General features: G+C 47.6%; 1 protein-coding gene across 2 annotated transcripts in view; it reads right to left on the minus strand.

Moving 5' to 3' along the window:
• The window catches only part of BLOC1S6 (biogenesis of lysosomal organelles complex 1 subunit 6), a 308,964-nt gene that overhangs the window by 89,819 nt on the left and 199,357 nt on the right, over nt 1-19,788 (minus strand). For both annotated transcript variants that reach the window (XM_086958261.1, XM_086958262.1), the window contains one exon: nt 1,256-1,400. In XM_086958261.1, coding sequence (XP_086814387.1) covers nt 1,256-1,400 — 145 coding nt within the window. The remainder of the gene's footprint in view (nt 1-1,255; nt 1,401-19,788) is intronic.

The following is a 19,788-nucleotide window of genomic DNA, read 5'->3' on the forward strand; positions in this document are numbered from 1 at the left end:
ACTTCCACCACCTGTGGTGCTCCCCTTATTAACTCGAGCTGGGCAGGGGAACTAACCAAGGCTCTGTTCCGGAGTGTATAGCGCCCCACCTTCGCTTTAAGTGAAATGTCAGTCTTAGCGTTGATCTTAGTTTTTATCAAACTACTTGTAGGTTGAGCCCACTCCACCTCCTCAGCCTCCCCAACCTCCTCCCTGTTCTCCATACACACCAGGCTATTGCAGTCTCCACCGGAGTTACACAGGCTACTACTACAACCAATCACCAAGAACTCCCCTAGAGGCTCATATGGCAGCTCATAATTTGTGTCCTTCCACCCCCCGCTCTCGCTCACTTCCCCCACTCCTACCTTGCCGCTATATGCATTCAGGATATTCGCACTGTGAGGGAAAGAAGAAGCTGCTACGATAGATGTTGTTGTTGCACTGCCCACTGCTGTAAAGGGAGCCGCTGAAACTCGCACCACCCTGCTCCACGCACTGGGGCTGAGCCGCTTCCACCTCCTCGCGGCTTCCAGCAGTCTACAGCCCAGCAGCTCCGTGGGTAAGGACGCGGGAAAGGGCGCGTTTGAACACACCATCGGGGGATTGCCTCTCGCCGTTCGGCCCCAGCGTCTGCCGTCTGCCATCTGCCGCGCTACTTCCGTGAAAAAAAAGAAGCGTTTTGCCAGGAATCGAGGAATCAAGGGGAGAGGAGCAAGGGGAGGGGAGCAAGGGGAGAAGGGGGAAGCTTCAATTAAGCAAGGGGATGCCGATCCGCCGACACCGCCGTGCAGAAAGCATCAGGAGAATGCGCGCGCACCACACATTGCAAGGGACTCCTCCTACGGCCGTTAGCTTCCGGCCATCATGCTCCCCACCTACAGCAATTATTTTCTACACAGCAGACCTAAAAAATTTAAATGTCAATGGCATGGCCCCAACTGGGTCTGTATATAGTCATCTGTTAACTTGACAAATCATGTTTGATTAGTCAAATGTATATTTATTTTAAATAAAAGTTCACATATTTGATTATATTACCACCTCAGACGCCAGGATTTAAACTCCTACCCTACATTCACTGACCTTATTTTATCCATATTTTTAATCTGGGGTGCTCATTTGAGAAGTCACAGAGATCTTAACTGTGGTCGATGCTTACCACTAATTTACTGGGTAAAAAGGAACTCATGTACATCTCTCAGAAAATCGAAACTAATCTCATTCGGATTCTTCCAATGTACTTCAGAAAAAACAATATTTTAGGAATACATACGTGAGTTCTTGCAAGGCTGATTTTGATCGCTGAAGATCAGGTAAATAATGAGAGATCAGTCCTTCAGTTAATTGCTCCACTGCTTTCTTATCAATCGCAGTCAAATCTTCCAACACTCCTTCATCTGGGGATGCCTCACTGGAAACTGGGCCACAAAACAAAAGAAAGCTATAAATATTGATTCATCTTGCACAACATGCAGTTCTACACAAGCAATCCGAATCTTCCTAGTTTACACCTGTGTATTCATTTTTGATTATTCTGAATTGTCATAGCCTTCATTTGCTGCTTTTATATATAGTTACTTAAGAATAGCCACTCTGTTGCTAAAAGACAGCATTTGGTATCAGTATTTCACCAAGCCATTTCGGAAGACTTCATTGCTACGAAACAGAAGTTATAATCAACCCCAGACAGACGAAGAAGGTTCAAGTTTAGCAGTTTTGTGAATAGGTTAAACATATTTACAAAATGTTAACAGTACCAAAAATCAATAGTATAAAACCACATCATGTAAAATGAAAAGTGACAATCATACTTTTTTGTGAATTTATCGATACATTTAAATCTCGCAAGTTTGCGCAACCTGGTCCTGTTACAGAGAGTGAAAAGAAGTTGATCACATGTGTGCAACAACGTTAAAACAAACAATTAAAAAAAAAAGGTATAACCGTGATAAATGGAAAGGTAACTAAATTGATTAGTGGGGATACCTGAGACTGATTAACCGATCTTTAGCTGGCACTATCGCAGAAATGTTTGGCAGATCACTTGTGCCAAGCCAAGCAATATGGCTCCAGTTGCAAGCAGTAGCTATTAGCCCAAGCCAGCTCATGGTATAGCTTTTTTGGGAACCTTTGTATTTTACCACCCTTCCTATATATTGTTTAACACATCTTGATGCAATGGAGAGTCGGATGCCATGCACACTTGTAAACTGACATCTGCTTAATGGACAAATTAATACTGTTTGGAATGTTATCCCATAGTAGATGGGTCTATGCAACATAAGCAGAAGAAGATTGGAAAAGAAAGGATATCATAATGCTGGTGTTGCACACTGGAAGACAAAAGTAGGACTGAGCACGTACCTGGGATATCAGTCTTTGAACCTGATGAAGTAGCTAAGACTGTTAATCCCCACCCCCCAACCGCTCCTTCTTCTTCCAAAAGGTTTCATAGGTGGAGAATGAGGGAATTATCGACCTATCAAATCTTGAATATTATCAACATCCTGAATTTCTCTCAATTTACGGGAGACTCATTTTTTTATGTATGGATTCCAGCTCTTTTCCAATTATTAATAGTATTATTTACAAATCACTCAAAGAATGTTAAGGTGCCAGTTTCTTTAACGCTTGTTTGAGTGTCCCCTTTGATGAAGAAGTCCTCATTGACACCCATGGATCCGGCAACCTATTAACCCACTGCTGTTACTCCTTTTCTAACTACAATACTTAACAAGTGTTGGCAATGGCAATAGATTTGGTGTTGGTTTTCTACCTTTTGGTTTTGTCAATGTTTTTTGTCATAGTTTTTGGAAACCTTTATCGTTGGGGAAGCTGCTGGGCCCTTTCCAATTAAAAACAACAAAGAAATTTCTAAAAATCAAATACATTTTGGGTTGAAAAAGCATATATTAGACCGGGCCTTTGACTCAGTGAGCTGGGCTTATCTCTTCACCTTATTGGCCCGCCTAAACCTCGGGCCGGTCTTTTTGTCCTATGTCCGCCTCCTGTATACCAATGTTACGGCGTCGGTCCGGGTGGCAGGCGCGGTCTCAGGACGCTTCCCTATCGGCCGCGGTACGCGCCAGGGTTGCCCGTTGTCCCCATACCTATTTTCCCTGGCCATGGAGCCCCTCGCGGCGCGGGTGCGGCTAGATGCCCAGCTGCGTGGCTTTGTCTGGAACGATACTCTTACAGATAGAATCGCACTCTACGCGGACGATGTCCTCCTGTTCCTTACGGATCTGCGGCGCTCTGGCCCTCGAATTCTAGAGATCATGCGGGGGTTTGGCGAAGTCTCCGGGCTTACCCTTAACCTGTCTAAGTCGACCCTATGGGTTTTGCATGGCGGAGTGGTTGCCGACGATTGGGCTGCGGATTTACGGGTGGCGACGGACGGCCTGAAATACTTGGGTGTTTTCCTTTCGACTTCGCGGACCGTGGCCTGGACGCGTAGTGTCCTGCCGGTGTGGGAACGGGTCCAGACGGATGTTAAAACGTGGTCCAGGATGCCGCTCACGATCTTTGGGAGGTCGGCCATCTTTAAGATGGTGGCGCTGCCGAGACTACTGTACCAACTCCAACATTTCCCGCACCCTATCGGCATGGAGTGGTTTCGCCAGGTGAACTCTGTGCTGGGCCGCTTCCTGTGGGAGGGCGGAGCGGCCAGGGTGGCCCTAAAGACATGTTTTCTATCCACCTACTGTGGTGGCTTGGCCACGTCCGATCTCCTCTCCTACTACCAAGCATCACATCTACTTGTTCTTAACGATTGGTGGTACGGGGATAGGAGTGATCCGGCATATGCCCTGGAAAGGCATCTTATGGGTGACCATACGCTCCACACCGTTCTATACTCGGCGCGTATACGCCGTGGGTTGCCATCGGTGACAAGGGTGGTCTTTGCAGTGTGGCGGCAGTCCTTGCGCCGCATGGGATGGTGGGGCAAGTTGACGGCGGAAACGCCGCTGTGGCACAACGGTTTGCTTCCAGAGCTGGCGACTCTGGCTGGGTTCGAGGGTTGGGAGACTATTGGGATTACTCAACTGGGCCACGTCGTGTCCGGCGCCACCCTCAAGTCCTTTGCAGACCTCCGAGTGGAATTCCAAATGCCTCAGTCCCAGTTCTTCCGTTACTTACAGCTGCGACATGCCCTTGCCCCAAGCATTGCCGGCCTCGACTCCCTTCCGGAGTTTAGCCCGATTGAGGCGAAAGTCTTTATGGGCGACTTGGGAGACAAGAAGGTTTCCAGGATCTACCAGACTCTGGTTATTCACTGCTCGTCTACTCTCAGCTCCCTCCGGGAGGCCTGGGAGGCGGACGTGGACACCCTGGACGAGGACGACTGGAGAGAGGCCCTGGAGTCCCCACGTGGCACCGCTATCGCGGTTCGGCTCCGTCTCATACAATTCAAGTACCTGCATCGTGCCTATTACACGCGTGAACGACTGTGGAGGGCTGGTTTGATTGAGTCATCGGAGTGCCTGCGATGTGGGGAAGTGCCTGGCACCTTGTTGCACACAGTATGATCATGTGGTCGCCTGGCTGGCTTCTGGAGGGGTGTCTGGAATTGCCTGGCTGAGGTCCTGGGCTGGGATCTTCCCCGTACCCACCGGCTGGGCCTGCTGCACGTCATGGAAGGGGTTGGGGGCAACATCTATAAACGCCATCTATTGCTTCTGGGCCTGGTGGTGGCTAAGCGCGACTTGGCTCGGGCCTGGAAATCTGTGAGGGCCCCCCCCCTGTCGGCATGGAAGGCGGGACTGGACTATTTTATGGGTCTTGAGAAACCGATTTTTGAGGCACGGGGCTGCCCACGCAAGCACTTCAAGATCTGGAAGCGGTGGGCTGACTACCGTGGCCTATCCTTGGAACCCCCGGCGGAACCGGAGGAGGACATTTGATCGCAGCGCTGTCTCTGGCCCTAAAGGCACATCCCAGGTTGCCTCATACCTGCTTCTCTTATGTGAACCATCTTTATATTGCCTCTGTACATGTGTGGAAAGGGGGGGGGGGATAGTGGGTACGGGTGGGGGTGTAGTTGGGGTTGGGATGGGTAGTTGGGATTTTACAGCTGAGCTTCATTGATACTTGCTTAGTATTTCTTATGTATGTAATCAATACATTGATCTTGATGTGGTGACCTTGGTGTGGGAAGGTGCCTCATGCTTGTCATTCTTTTGCTCAATAAACTTGGTTGTGAAAAAAAAGCATATATTGCCAAACATGTCTCTGGCACTGAACTGAACTACTGTGTGTATGGCTGTATCCTTTTAAATGCAGAATGGTGCCACTCAGCGAGGTAACGCTAGCCAATGGCTGAAGTGGTTTGTCCCACTGCCTTGTGCTGTAATGGGCAGAAGAAATATCAAAAAATGACTCAATAATACACCAACAGATGAAGAGGGATGGCTGAAATCCCTTATACTTAAATATTTTATGCATATCACTTTTGTGAAAACAAATAATCTTGGCTAACATCAGACATATAAATCGGGAAAAAACAGATATCTAGGTATCTGGGGGCAACTACTTTAGGAGTGATATACATTTGAGATTTCCCTCTGCCCAAGGCATTGAAGACTATGGCGGAGTTTCCAGAGTTTTACTCCACGAAGTCCCAGAAAAACTCAGCCGCACTCAGCAAAGCTCCGCCAGTGGCAGAGCCTGTTAAGACACGCTGCTCGCACTGATTTTTAGCGCAGAACGGCACTACCCTTTGTGCCAGAGGGCGCTGCTACTTTCTAGCGCTCAAGTAGACATTCTACTAATAACGGATTTCTCAACACGAGCCGTCGCGACCTGCCGCCCACACCCGCTATGAGAAATGTCACCAGGAGGAGGTCTAAGGTGTGATTTGTTTCCCCACGTGTGCTCGAGAGAAAAAGCTCTGCATCACTTCGTGGAGTTTTTTGGAACTTGGAACCGAGCGCTGAGAGGGCAAAACTCTGCAAACTCTGCAAACTCTGCCGGCGGAGCAGAATTCTTCGCCCACCACTAGAAATAATAGACCAAAGGAAGGTTGTGCTTTTGGTCTTAAATGGTATTTTGGCTAACTTCAATATCATAGATTATGGCATACTAATGAACTGTTTGCAGTATGTTTATTATGTCTGTTCTTCTGCTCTGACTCAATTTCGCTCGGGCCAAAAAAAAGATTACTTTGTTGCACATTTGAGAGAAGTTGTTGGAAATTGCAGCTAAAGCAAAGGCTATGTTTTTGGCGTTGTTTGATCTCCTGACTGCATTTAATACCATAAAGTCTAGCATATGGATTCATTATTTGCAGTATGGTGGAAGTGCCTGTTCTTCAGCTCTTTCTTTTCTTACCAAAAGGATCTTCGAAGTGGTTGTATGTGTCGTTTTGTCTTCAGTGGTGGAATCTGTGTGCGGAGTATGCAGGATCTCTGCTATCTATTGTGCTATTTAATGTCTATACGAAGGTCTCATTTGATCTCTTTCACTTTAACTGTTTCACTTTTAGGCTAATAAAAACCAGTTAGTGATCTCTTTGACCAGCGAGGCAGAAAGTGATGCAGATACCCTTCCTAATGTGGTGCCTACTATCTCAATATGAACGCAAAATTATCAGCTTGCCCTAAAATCTGCTGAAACTGAGCTTTTGATTGTTGGCTCCAAGCATCTGATTACGACATTGAGTGTCAACTATATGCTTCGTTGATGAGCTTAAAACAAAAGACAGTGAGATGTAATTTTCATATGTGAGCTGTGGATGAGTAGAGACCTAGTCAATCTAAAATAGCTGCCCACGCTCCTTGGTGATTTTTTAGATCAATGGGCAAGGAGTGGCTGCATTCTTCCTACTTTAAGGATGCTACTGTAGTAGAGAACATTTTGGATGATGCTATTGAATGCATGCACAAGAAAGATCGCCTCACGCTGCTGAAGAATCAACCAAAGAAAATTTGCAACTGCACTTATTTGTGTCCAAATACTCTACAAGCTCGAAGAAAATCAAGAAAATCACCAACCGATGGGAAATACTTCAGAATTAAATAGATTTTAATTGCATTTTCAAAGACAAACCACTGCACACTTACAGCAAGTCTAAAAAATGTAAAGAATTGTTGATGTTTAAGCCACAGGAAGAAAGTATGGAATTTCACGGTACCACGCAATGTTACAATTGTGTACAGTATCACAATGTAATAACTGGCATTACGCTTCAACATCCATCAACAGGAGAAACCATTTTGTTGAAACACAATTCAGACTGTAATTCCAAAAATCAGGTGTACGGCATTAAGTGTCCCTGTGGACTACTTTAAGTTGGAAAAACGGAAAGAAAGGTCAAATTAAGTATTTCTAAGCACAAAATCACTATTAAAACAATGAACAAAACCAATAGTTAGAATAGAGAGGCGTGGTGATTAATCAACCCAAAACTCGCGCCCTTTTTCACAAACATAAAAATGGTGAGCATTAGATCAAACAGAACACCGCAGCAGACCCCCATCTGAGGACACGCGCGCTAACGCTACCAAGTAAGTGATTAGACCGTCTAATAACGAAGGGGCAAAATATACGAGCAATGTTGAAGTAATGATAGCTGTTTAATCTATAAAGCGGTAATTGTCCAATGAGGCTGTATCTTAACGGGCCAACACTGTACAAGACTCGTACACCAGCCCAACCTGTGTAAAACATCGGGTGACGTGATATATGATTAGCATGCTTCTAATGAAGCTGTGTCCTAACGGACCACCATAGTACAAGACCCGATGATCAACCCGACTTTTGTTAAACCTCGGGTACATATGAACCTGAATAGCGAATAATAAAAGGTTAATATCTACAGAAAAGATAGTCATAGAGTTATGCTTCCCTGTTATTGCAAACCACAAATCAAAGTGTATATCAATAGCCTGCATTACGTTTGCATTATTGCTGTTTGCATTATATTTTCAACTTAATAAAACGGTCCTCTGGTTTTATCTGTCCTGTTTAGATATCAAGATAAGGATTAGGAGGCCATCTATGCCCCTATCAAGTTACATTGGGACTCTAGAACCGCCATATTGCAAGGTATTACCTGTGATCCGCCATTCCCTGTTTTTAATATGGATCAAAAGTATCCCCAATTTAGGTTTGAATAATTTCATGACTCTAGCCTTATTATACCTTACCTTCTTAGGTTCAACCCAAAGCGACGCCAAGTGCTACTCATTATTTTTCAATCACGGTTCCCTACTGACGTAAAGTAATATGTGGTAGATTATCAACCAACCAGCGGTCAGTGTTAACTAAGGTAATAACTACCAGATTATTAGCTAGTATAAAAGATCCAAGACAGATTAGTCAATAAGTCTAACAATAGCATATTATTCCCTGCAGTGTGTGCTTTTTGAAACTATTACCAAAAGACGAAACCTCGCAGTTCGATACATCTTGAATTACAGCCCGATCAATAAAGGGGAATAAATGAAAGGCCCGGATTGCCAGTCTAAAGGTAACCACCAAAAACATGCATCCGCCTGGAAAGAAGTATAGCACATTCATCCTGAGAACCATATCTATATCTGTCTTTCCTTGTTTATCTTCTATTAAAGGGTACTATATTTTTTAAAGCATCCTTATACAGAGATAGAACTCAGACTCTGAACAAGCTGCAAGCCTAATCATTCTAGGTAAGAACTTAATGAACACTGATATGAAAGTTAAGGTCTAGAGTCATACCCCACTGTGTGTCCTTCCGACTCTGATTTGTACATGTTAGGACTTTATAGAGACTAGCTAACTATCCTTCCTTTTGAAGATATACCTATTGTTAGGAAATATGTAGTCGACACATTAAATGTTTATACATAGTACATATTCTGTATCTCAATATTTCGCAGCCAGCAATCTGACAAATGTATATCAGAGCCTCATATTATCAACAAATGTAGCCTTGAGTTTGTAAATGTAGTGCACATAAATTGTAACCACATGTCCCGTATACAGATGTAAATATATTTTATTCCTTTTTAGAAATACCAAGTGGTTCTCCAGAAGAAGGCGTGAATACGCCGAAACGCGCGTAGGGACAAATCAATTACTCCACTTGTCTGGTTTTTATAATTGTTTTTCAAAATATATGTATAAATTGAAACTATTGTCATTTGTAATATTGTCATTTGTAAACTCCATGATATATTAATTGTATGATTTTTTAACTATGTCAATGATTTGATTAAGCATTTTTTGTACCTTTAATAAATTAATCATGAATAACACTTTTTCTTATTGTTGATAATTCTATGTGCACTACATTAGGTGATTTATTCTTCGGCTACAACAATTGATGTTTCATAGTATCTGCTATTTTCTCAGGACTTATTAGTTGCCTAGGATAAAGTTATTTATATAATATTTGTGCCCTGACCTAGGAACTATCTAGCAGTATCAGGGGGTCCCTTTTGTTACAAATTACAAAACCAGTAGTCTAACCATACACTGGGCAGAAGCCCGACACTCTATTGCCCAAATGAAGTTTCGGGTGATTGAGAGAGTAATAACATCCCCAGGCAAAGATCTTACGAGACCTTTGCTTCAGGGAGAGATTTATTGGATTAAGAGATTAAATAAACAAGATCCCAAGGGATTCAACAAAAAAGTAGATATGGGCTATTTTTTAAAAACAGTTTTTTGCATTGTGATTTACAACTTTATTGACATGTTTGTGACTGGTCATACCAGTTATCACACGTGGATCATAAAGCGAACTGGTGCCGACCATTGCAAGCATATATGTATCATTACCACTTTTCCATTTCAACATTATCATTCTTATTTTTAGTTCTTTATTTATTTCATTTCTTTTTCATTCCATTCCTTTTCCTCACAGTTGCTAGCACTGGATTGAGAGGGTTAAGTGTGACACCAGGTTTTCACAGTAATTGTGGTTCAGGTAGGATACGTGGTGGTCCTGAGGCAAGATGGAGGCCGCGGTGGACGCCTGAGCATACCTCTCTTGCTGGACCCTGGTATTCCGAGCTTCCGAGCCCTAGGACGGAGTAAAAGGAGCGGTGGACGTTAGCGCTTGCCGCAGGCAGATGCAAGCAGGAAGCGGGATACATTGTATTCACTATAGATAGCTGTGGCGGCTTTGAAGCGTCTTTGGATTTCGGAGCGGAGTGAAGCTACTTTTGAGTAGTGGACTTGTTGGACCACGCTCCGGTCATTGGAGGCAGCTGCCGTTGGACCCTCACGGCGCAATTTGAATTTGTTGAAGGAAACTCTTGAAGCGAGGAGGAGCCCAGCGGCGTGTTGGCTATCAGGATGCCGCCAAAGGGTTCTCGGAGCAAGCTGCGTGGACACGATGAAACTGCGGCTGAATCCACTGAAAATGCTGGAGCGGCCGGCCAGGTGAGGGGGAAGGCGGTGCAAGGCACGGAGGCTAACACGGCAGTAACAAAAATTCAAAAACTGGCAGAGGTGGCACAAAATCAGGGGGTCAGCGGTCAGGAGATGGGAAAAGCTACTGCTGCTGAAAGTGGAAATAAAATACCTGCGCTTTCGCGAGTACTGAAGAAAGGCAGAAAGAAAGGGAAAAAAGGAAAATTAAAGAAGGGGAGGTTGCACCAACGGACGAAGCAGTGGTTAATGTGGTGGGGGAACTTGGCGAACCTGGTGCTACTATGGATTCTGGTAGAGACTCTTGTATGCAAAAGGGGTCAGCTACTGTATCAGAGTGCACCACGGATGTGCCTCCGCCTAATATAACGACTACGGCGGCTTCAAGTACTGATTTGATTATGGAGGAAACTGGGCATGACGCAGTAAATTTGGAAGTGGATTCTGGAGATTTCTACTCTCTTTCTGAGCACTCTGGGTCTTCATGCGAGGACCTGACTATACAGTATTCAGCCCAGCTTTCTATGATGGATGGCAGTGACTTCGGCAGCTCAGTATTGGATGAACTCGAGGAGTCGGAGGAAGGCCAGCTCAAGACGGTTAGGAAGCTGGATTTGTGAGCAAAAAAAGATATTATTGTGAAACCTCTGAGCCAAGAGGCTCAAGTGGGTTTGAATGGGATCGAAGGAGAAGCGGTTTCCTTAGCATTAATCTATCGGTCCATTATGCAACATAGAGATTAAACAAGGGAAGAGAGTCAAAGGGTCCAGAATTCATGTCGGAAACTGCAGAACTCTGTTAGACGCTTGGTCAAATCGCATGGAGACTTTGTATACCAATTTAATGAAGTAGAGGCAAGGGTATCTACATTGGAAGACGAATTTGCACAACAGAAAGCAACTACGGAACGGAGTTTGGCTACGAAAGAGGACATGATTTGGAAACTAGCTGACATTGAGAATCGCGCACAGCGCAATAATTTGAGGATTCTTAAGGTCCCTGAGGGGAAAGAGGGGCAAGATCCAAGGGGGTTTGTTGTGGGTTTGTTTAAAAAAGCTTTTCCTGGTTAAACCCAATGGGACTGGGATCGTGAAATCGAACGCGCACACAGATTTCCTTTTAAGATTCAGCTGAGGCCAGGTCAGAAAACTAAACCTAGGGCATTGCTAGTATCATTTAACAGTTTCCTGGCACAGGAGGAGGTGTTTAAGCTTGCTAGGCCTGATAAGAAGGGAAAGGCTGGGGATGTGGATTTTTTTGTACGTCCTGATTTGTGTCAACAGTTAGTAGAGCTACGTTGGCAATTTTGCCAATTAATCCCGGAGCTACAATCCAAGGGGGCCTCAGTTTTCTTAATGTTTCCAGCTAAACTGAAGATAGTCTTTAAGGACCAAACCCGCTTTTTCACCAGCATTGCCTCAGCAACAGAATTTGTACGGTCTATATAGTTTAGGTATCCATAGAGGCGGAATATGGTGAATTGGGGAATATGTCTGCTTAAGTTTATAAACTTTAATGATAAGGTTAGGTATTTTGCTTTTTGGTACAAGTTTAGTCTACTGCTCCTAATTACTTCTTTTTGCTTCTTAACTCAATTTTTGTGAGTTTGTTAGTTAAGGACTCGGCAGGGGAAGGCAAGGGGTTGCGGTAAAGCTTGCATCTACAGGACTATCAGTCCTAAAGCCTCATTAATGAGGGGGAGGGGTCAGAGGGGGTTAAAGGTGGGTGGATGGTGGGCACGAGGGGAGGAAGGGCTAGGGAGTTGGGGGTTGGGTAGCACTAAGGTGGTGTAAAAAAGGGAAAAAAATTCACAGCAACAAGAATAAGGTTTAGTTCTAGGATACAAGGGAAAGATAGCTTTGCTAGTGTTAATTGGCAGCTTAGATCTTGGTTTGGAAGGTTTTATTGGGTTAAGTATCTAAATAAATTGGAATGTTAAACGATCGAATTAAAATCTGCTCGCTGGGGGAGGAGCTTCGCGGGCGACCAAGATGGCCGCGTAAGCTCGGAGCTCCGTGGACCGTCCGATCCACCGCAATTATCCTGCCTAGAATCCTGGTCCACGTTGGTGGCACTGTAAGGCTGGCGGCCTGCTGAGGCGGGGGCTGCAATCGGATCCCGAATCGGTGGCTCCTGAGCGAAGTTACGTCGAGCTGAACTCCGCTCCGTAACGGTGCCATTGTCCATCCGGACTTCGTCACTTCGCCACTTCGCTCGGTCGTGCTGCAGGGGCCTTGCTTGCCACCTCCCTGGTGAAGACGCGGTGCTCTAGCCCTGCCCTGGTCGACCTGATTGTCTTTCTGATCTGATTGACTCCTGGCTGTGGACCCTGACTTGCGACCACCGGTCCTTTGTTCTTGAGGACCCAACATGGCGGGCAGGGGCGATCCGGAGAGGGCATCAAATAAAGGTAGTCGGGGCAAACCGCAGACGCAGAACAACCGTATGGAGCGATATGTCAATCTCAAATCGCCACCTGCGTCGGGTGCTGTCTCCAAGGGAACCCCAATGACTGCCCCGCCGGACGGCTCGGATCCTACCCTGGTGGACATTATGGGCGCCATCACCAGCCTCCGTGCCGACGCACAACACCAGCACGAGGTTCTGTCCCACAAGGTGGATTCCATGGCCATTGATATTGCTCTAATCAGGACCGACTTGGGCAAGACGAATGACCGTGTGAGAGCGCTGGACATTAAGACCACTAGTCTGACCTCGGATGTCTCTGAGCTACAAACGGAGGTCCGGAACCTGAGAGCGACCGCTGATCAGTTCTCTAAAAGGCTGGAGGATTTTGAGGGGCGAGCCAGGCGGCAGAACGTCCGCATAGTGGGGGTCCCGGAAGGGTCTGAGGATGGCGCAGCGGATCTTTTTGTGGAAGAACTGGTTAAGACACATCTGGCGCCCTCAGGGCTGAGCAACTTCTTTTCGGTGGAACGTGCCCACCGTGTGCCCGGTGGTCCACCTAAAACAGGGGCGACGCCGCGACCCATTGTGGCGCGCCTTCTTAACTTCAGAGATCGAGATGCGATCCTCCAGGCGTCCAGATCGCACGGGCCACTACAATATCAGAACGCGGAGGTTCACTTTTACCCGGATTTCACCAGGCTGGTGCAACGCCAGAGACTGAGCTACGCGGGAGTCAAGAGACGCCTCAGGGACATGGGTCTCAAATACTCTATGCAATTCCCTGCGAAGCTCCGCGTGGAATTCAAGGGCCGTGCCTACTTCTTTGATTACCCGGACAACGTGAGCGAGTGGCTGGACACTGTCACACCAGAACGGGAGGAGCGTGAGGAAGATATTGGAGGAGCCTCAGGCGGAGCGGAGCGGAGCGGCAGGAATGAACTGGGAGCCGGGGCTACCCCTGCCTCGAAGGACCGTCGGACTACTGTTTTGGTGTGATTATTCTCTCCTTTCTTTTAACGGTGGGTGGCGGGACGATTCCACGGGGATTCCTTCCTCCTCTGGGTCTTCGGTAGAGTAGTTAATGGGGCGACAGGCACACTGCAAGTTGGGGGGGCTTTCTAGTCTAACGCAGGGGTGCAGGGTGGGGGGTTGGTTGGGTACAGTTTTGGTTTGTGTTGTGTTTCTCTCTTTCTCTTTTTTGTGGCACACGGACAATGGCGATCCTGGACTTTTCCTGATGCAAGTGTCTTTGGGTGATGGGTGGGGTGGGTGGTGGAGGGATGAGGGGTAGGGTGTTGAAAATTCTCAGTTGGAATGTTAACGGGTTGGGTGATCGTATCAAGAGAGGGGTGGTTATTCAACTGGTTAAGCGGCATATGCCGGATGTTGTACTTCTTCAAGAAACGCACTTGGTGGGCAATGCCTGTAAAGCCCTGAATCGCAAAGGTTATAAAATGGTGGCTCATTCGGGGTTCTCTTCCGGCTCCAGGGGGGCGGGGATTCTTGTGCGCGCATCCCTTCCCTTAGAGATAGGGACCACCTTGATAGACGATAGGGGGAGGTACGCAGCCGTATCCGGGAGATGGGAAGGGCGTTCCCTCACGCTGTTGTCTGTGTACGTCCCCCCAGGGCTTCAATCTAGTACTTTCCAGGACCTTGGTGTTGCCATTTTGTCTATGCCGGCTGGTCGTTTGATTGTGGGGGGTGACTTTAATGCGGTTTGCTCTGGCCTCCTCGACCGCCAACCGCCTCGCGACCTGAGTGGACCACAGATGTGGTTGCCGTCCTTCCTCGACTCTACTGGGCTGGTGGACACGTGGCGGCTTTTGCACCCCACGCTTCGTCAATTTTCCTTTCTGTCGGGTGCGCATGGAAGTCTCTCGCGACTTGACTATGTCCTTACGCTGGCCTCGGATGCCCTAGCTGTGTCGGAGGCCCGCTTCCTTGCCCGAGGCATCTCCGATCATTCCCCGTTATGGGTCTCTTTCGACTTTGGCGTGACTCTGTCGGACCGCCCGGCAGCGATCAATCCCTGGTACTTTCGAGATTTTAAGACCCGCACCCTTTTGGCCAAATCTATTGACCTATATTTTACCGAAAATGTGGGCTCGGTGGAGTCGGCCGTTACACTGTGGGAAGCTTTTAAGACGGTGCTCCGTGGTGAGGCCCAGGCACTCATCGCGGCCACCCGCCGGGATAGGGACTCGGCTATGCTGGCCATTGAGCAGGAGGTGCTACACCTCGAGGCCCAGCTGCGCTCCGATCCGGACCCCCTGGCCCTCCATAATCTTTCGCTGAAACAAGCGGAATACCATGACTTGGCCACTAATGCCGCTCTTGTTCTCGCCAGAGAACAGCAAGGCCGCATCTATGATGTGGGCGATAAGGCCGGGAAACTGTTGGCTTGGCTCGACAGGAGGGAGATGGCCAGCCGAGTGGTACCGGAGCTCCTCGGAAACGACGGTACGCTCCTCACGGACCCCAGCGCCATTGTTGACTCTTTCGCGGACTACTTCCGTGGTATCTATGAGTCTGCCTCGGAGTTCTCGGAGGCGGATACTACGACCTTCCTCGCTGACATAGACCTGCCCAGTCTCTCCGAGGAAGAGAGGGAGGACCTGGATAGGGACATTACAGCGGACGAGATCGACCTTGCGATTCGCTCCCTTAATTCAGGCAAGGCCTCTGGGCCTAATGGTATACCAGTGGAACTGTACAAAATCCGATCGGATGCGGTTTCCCCGCATCTCCGCAAGATGTTCCTTGAATCCTTTGAGAGAGGCTCCCTTCCCCTGGACCAGCGACTGGCTACCATCGTGGTCATCCACAAGGAGGGCAAACCACGGGACGTCTGTCGCTCTTACCGTCCCATCTCCCTCCTTAACGTGGAACCTAAGATCCTTGCCAAACTCCTGGCTAATCGGTTGGTTGGAGTGATTAGTGACCTTGTCCACCCCGATCAATCGGGATTCATCCCACACCGCAACACTGCCCTGAACCTGCGCCGCCTCCATGGGGTTATGGCCCGGGCCCACACTCTTAAGGACCCAGCGGTGTTGGCGTCCCTGGATGCTACCATGGCCTTTGATTCACTAGAATGGCCTTACTTATGGGCGGTTCTGGCTAAACTCGGGTTCGGTCCGATCTTCATTGGCTGGGTGAAACTCCTCTATGCGGACCCGATGGCCAATGTGACGGTCAATGGTCGCCTGTCGGCACCCTTCCCCTTGCGCCGTGGCACCAGACAGGGTTGCCCCTTGTCCCCCCTGTTGTTTGCCCTGGCTCTCGAACCCCTTGCGGCGCAGTTGCGGTCCCATCCCGATTTGAGAGGTATCGAATGGGCCCCCGGATTTGAGGACAGGGTCTCCCTCTACGCTGATGACATACTGCTGTACATGTCTTCGCCGGGTAGTTCCCTTATTGTGGCCTGTGATGTCATCAGACTATTTGGGCGATACTCCGGCCTGGTTATTAACTGGGCCAAGTCGTCCCTCTATGTCCTTAAAGGGGATACCCCGCGCCTCCCGGGGGGCTGCGGTATCCAGATCGCTTCGCGCGGCTTCAAATATCTGGGTATATACATATCCGGTAATGCCAAGCTCCGGTATGATAACAATCTGCTCCCTCCACTTCAGCGGCTGCGGCGTGACGTCGATAGCTGGCGCCACCTGCCACTCTCCCTCCTAGGCCGCGCTGCCCTTTTTAAGATGATGGCTCTTCCCAGGTTCCTCTATGCACTACAGAATTCGCAAGACCCTGTCCCTGCCCGCTATTTTCGCGACATTGACGGCCTTCTCCGTAATCTCCTCTGGGAGGGTCGCCCTCGTGTGGCCCTCCACAAACTCACGCTCCCCTGGTATGATGGGGGCATAGCTCTCCCCGACGTGCGCCGGTACTATTGGTCGTCACAGCTCGCTGCCCTGAACCATGGATTTTACGGCCCAGTGGATAACCCTGGATACGCCATGGACAGATGGCTGATGGGAGGCGGTAATTACTACCGTGCCCTGTATTCCAAGTCCCTTGACCGCAAACTGACGGGCCCCACTCGCACGGCGGTTCGTATCTGGAAAGCAGTTACCAAGGCGCAGGGATGGCAGGGCAGACTCACGAGGTTCACTCCCCTCTTTGACTCCGACATCCTGGGTAGACTGTGGCACACCAAAGGCTTTGACAAGTGGGACCTCATTGGCATCAGCAGGGTTGAGGATATGATTTCTAGGGGCTTGATTAAGACCTTCTCCAGTTACAGGCTGAGTACCAGCTGGGCGCGACGGAGTTCTTCCGCTATGCACAGTTGAGACATGCGCTGATTTCGGCCTCCCCGCCGGATGGCGCCATTCCTGAAAGTTCCCCGCTGGAGGATAGGATCCTGGATGGGCATGTGCCAGACAGTGCGATTTCCCTCTCGTACAAGAAACTGATAAATGCACGCACAGACCTCCTCCTTGGCCTGAGAGAGCAGTGGGTGGCGGATGGCCTTGAGCTGGACGACGAGGATTGGCAGAGTGCGGTTTCCTCTCCTAAGGAGGTTGCCATCTCTTCCCGTCTCCGCCTTGTGCAGTTTAAGATCCTCCACCGGGTGTACGTGACTGGGCCCCGATTGATGCGCATGGGTTTCTCCTCTGATGGTCTTTGCCGCAGGGGGTGTGGGGCTCCTGCCACCTTCCTACATATCCTCTGGGATTGCCCGGTGATCGCCTCCTATTGGAGGAGGATCCACCGCGTGATGGCGGAAGTTACTGGCGTGGCTTCCCATGCGGAGGCCCGTCGATGCCTCCTAAATGTTTGGGAACCGTCCGACCATAATGTTGCACAGACTAGGTGGGTCACCCTTGGGAACATGGTGGCGAAGAGGGACATAGCCCAGCGGTGGGGTGCGACTGCGGCCCCTCTACTGGTGCAGTGGAAGGCCAACATGGACTGGTGTATGGTTCGGGAAAAGACGGTCTATGTAGCCAGGGGGAGGCCGCGGAACTGGACGAAAATCTGGGGAGCATGGAATGAATATAGGGGGGATATTTGCCAACCACCTGAACCAATTGACCAACAGGATGCTGCGTTTCCCTGACCTGTGACGCCAACTGAACTTCGAAGTGCTTTTTTCTCCTGATGCCCTCCCCCACCTCCCTCCGTCCCGTCCTGAATTTTTCCTTTCTTGATCGTATTCCTGCCCTATTCCCTACCCATCCCCGACACACAGCGTCATGTTTTACGTACTGCCACTTTCGCGCCCACGGGCGCCAGTTGTTGTTTCTCTATAATAAAAATTAACCTTTGCTGATTATGTTCCTACTGTTGAACACTAATGCCCTCCTTTGCTTTTGCTGCCTTGCCTCCGGGATGTTAGGCTAAATAGCTGTGTGTTCTGATTCCTAATAAAGGTTTTCAAAAATTTAAAAAAAAAAAAAAAAAATCTGCTCGCTGAATGTGTCTGGTCTTAATAATGTGTTAAAACGACAAAAGGTGGCTGCAGAACTACGACACATTCGGCCAGACTTAGTATGTATACAGGAAACCCATATTCCATGGGCTAAGAGGGGTATTCTGAGTGAATTGGGATTTTCTCTAATTGCCGCATCTGGCCAAACTAGCATGATTCGAGGTGTAGCTATTCTTGCTAGATGAAATTTTGTAACTGCTGATAGCAAATTAACGGATAAAAATGGGCGGTGGGTTATAGTGGAGTGTGGCTTTGAAGGTCACAAGATTACGTTCTGTACCATCTATGGATCTAATGTTGATGATGCAGGGATCTTAGTTGAATTAAATGCTGAATTAGCTACATGGCTGCAACCAGTGCTTATCTGCGGTGATATAAATATACATTTGAATAATCAAGCCTTACAGGATGGCCCTGATAAATACACTGGACGAAAGCCCAAAGTTTTTAAAGCACTTTATAATTTAGTTAGTGATCAAGGACTGGTGGATGTGTGGGGCAAAATGAGGGAACATGATAGCGGCTTTACGTTTTATTCGCACCCACACAAGAAATTGGTACGATTAGACTAAATTTTTGCATCTGTCTCTCTATTGGTGGGTGCGTCAATTCATGTATATCCAAGGATCTCCTCGGATCATGATCCAATTGTTCTTGAATTGACCATATCCAGGAGGAGACCTAAACCCAATAACTTTACATTTGATCGGAAACTATGTGTAAATTACACATTTAAGGATTATATGGGTAACTGGATCAAGGGCTTTTTTGGAAATAATAATGGGACAGCGCCTGTTAGTAAAGTTTGGGATACGTTTAAGGCTTGTTTTCGGGGAGGAATGTCTTAGTTTTATTAGCAAAAACGGTAACGGTCAACAAGAGCGCACAGCAAACGTTAAGGTAAATGTAACTCTCAATGCAATATCTCAATGGTGCTCAGGAAGAGGTGGGAGACTGGTTACCACAGCCTCCAAGGCAAACCTGGGTCCAAACAATTGTTTCTATCTTCCGAGCACTCAATATTATTAAAGAAAAAAGTCTTTATAAAGTCTTTACAAATTCCAAATTCCAATTTTCATCAACGATTGTATGCAGGCTGCATACAATCGTTGATGAAAATTGGAATTTGGAATTTGGAAGTTGATTTGGATGAAGATTGGAAAATAAAAGGACACATAAACTTTATAAAGACTTTTTTCTTTAATAATATTGAGTGCTCGGAAGATAGAAACAAATGTCTTAGTTTTAGTTTATGGCAGCAAAAGAAACTCAAAGCGGAGTTGGCAAGGCATTATGAGGCACTGACAGAGGCAAAAGGCTCTCTAACTAGGGGGATTGCCTTAGGTAGGAATGATATTTCTGACCTAGAGAATAGGGTTGCTAAGGATCGAGCTAATGTCCTTGGGTTTTGGAGCGCTGAGAATGCCAGAAAATATCTGATTTTCAAGCGGCAAAGTCATGAATTTGGGTAAACTATTGGAAAACGGCTGGCTGTACGACTGCGAATGAAGGAATCTGCTCGAAATATTCGATTGTTGCACTCTGATCCTCATCAGATTCTTTCAATTTTTCAACAGTTTTACTCTGATTTGTATACT

This window comes from Lissotriton vulgaris, chromosome 2_1, assembly GCF_964263255.1.
Source record: "Lissotriton vulgaris chromosome 2_1, aLisVul1.2, whole genome shotgun sequence".
NCBI lineage: Eukaryota > Metazoa > Chordata > Amphibia > Caudata > Salamandridae > Lissotriton > Lissotriton vulgaris.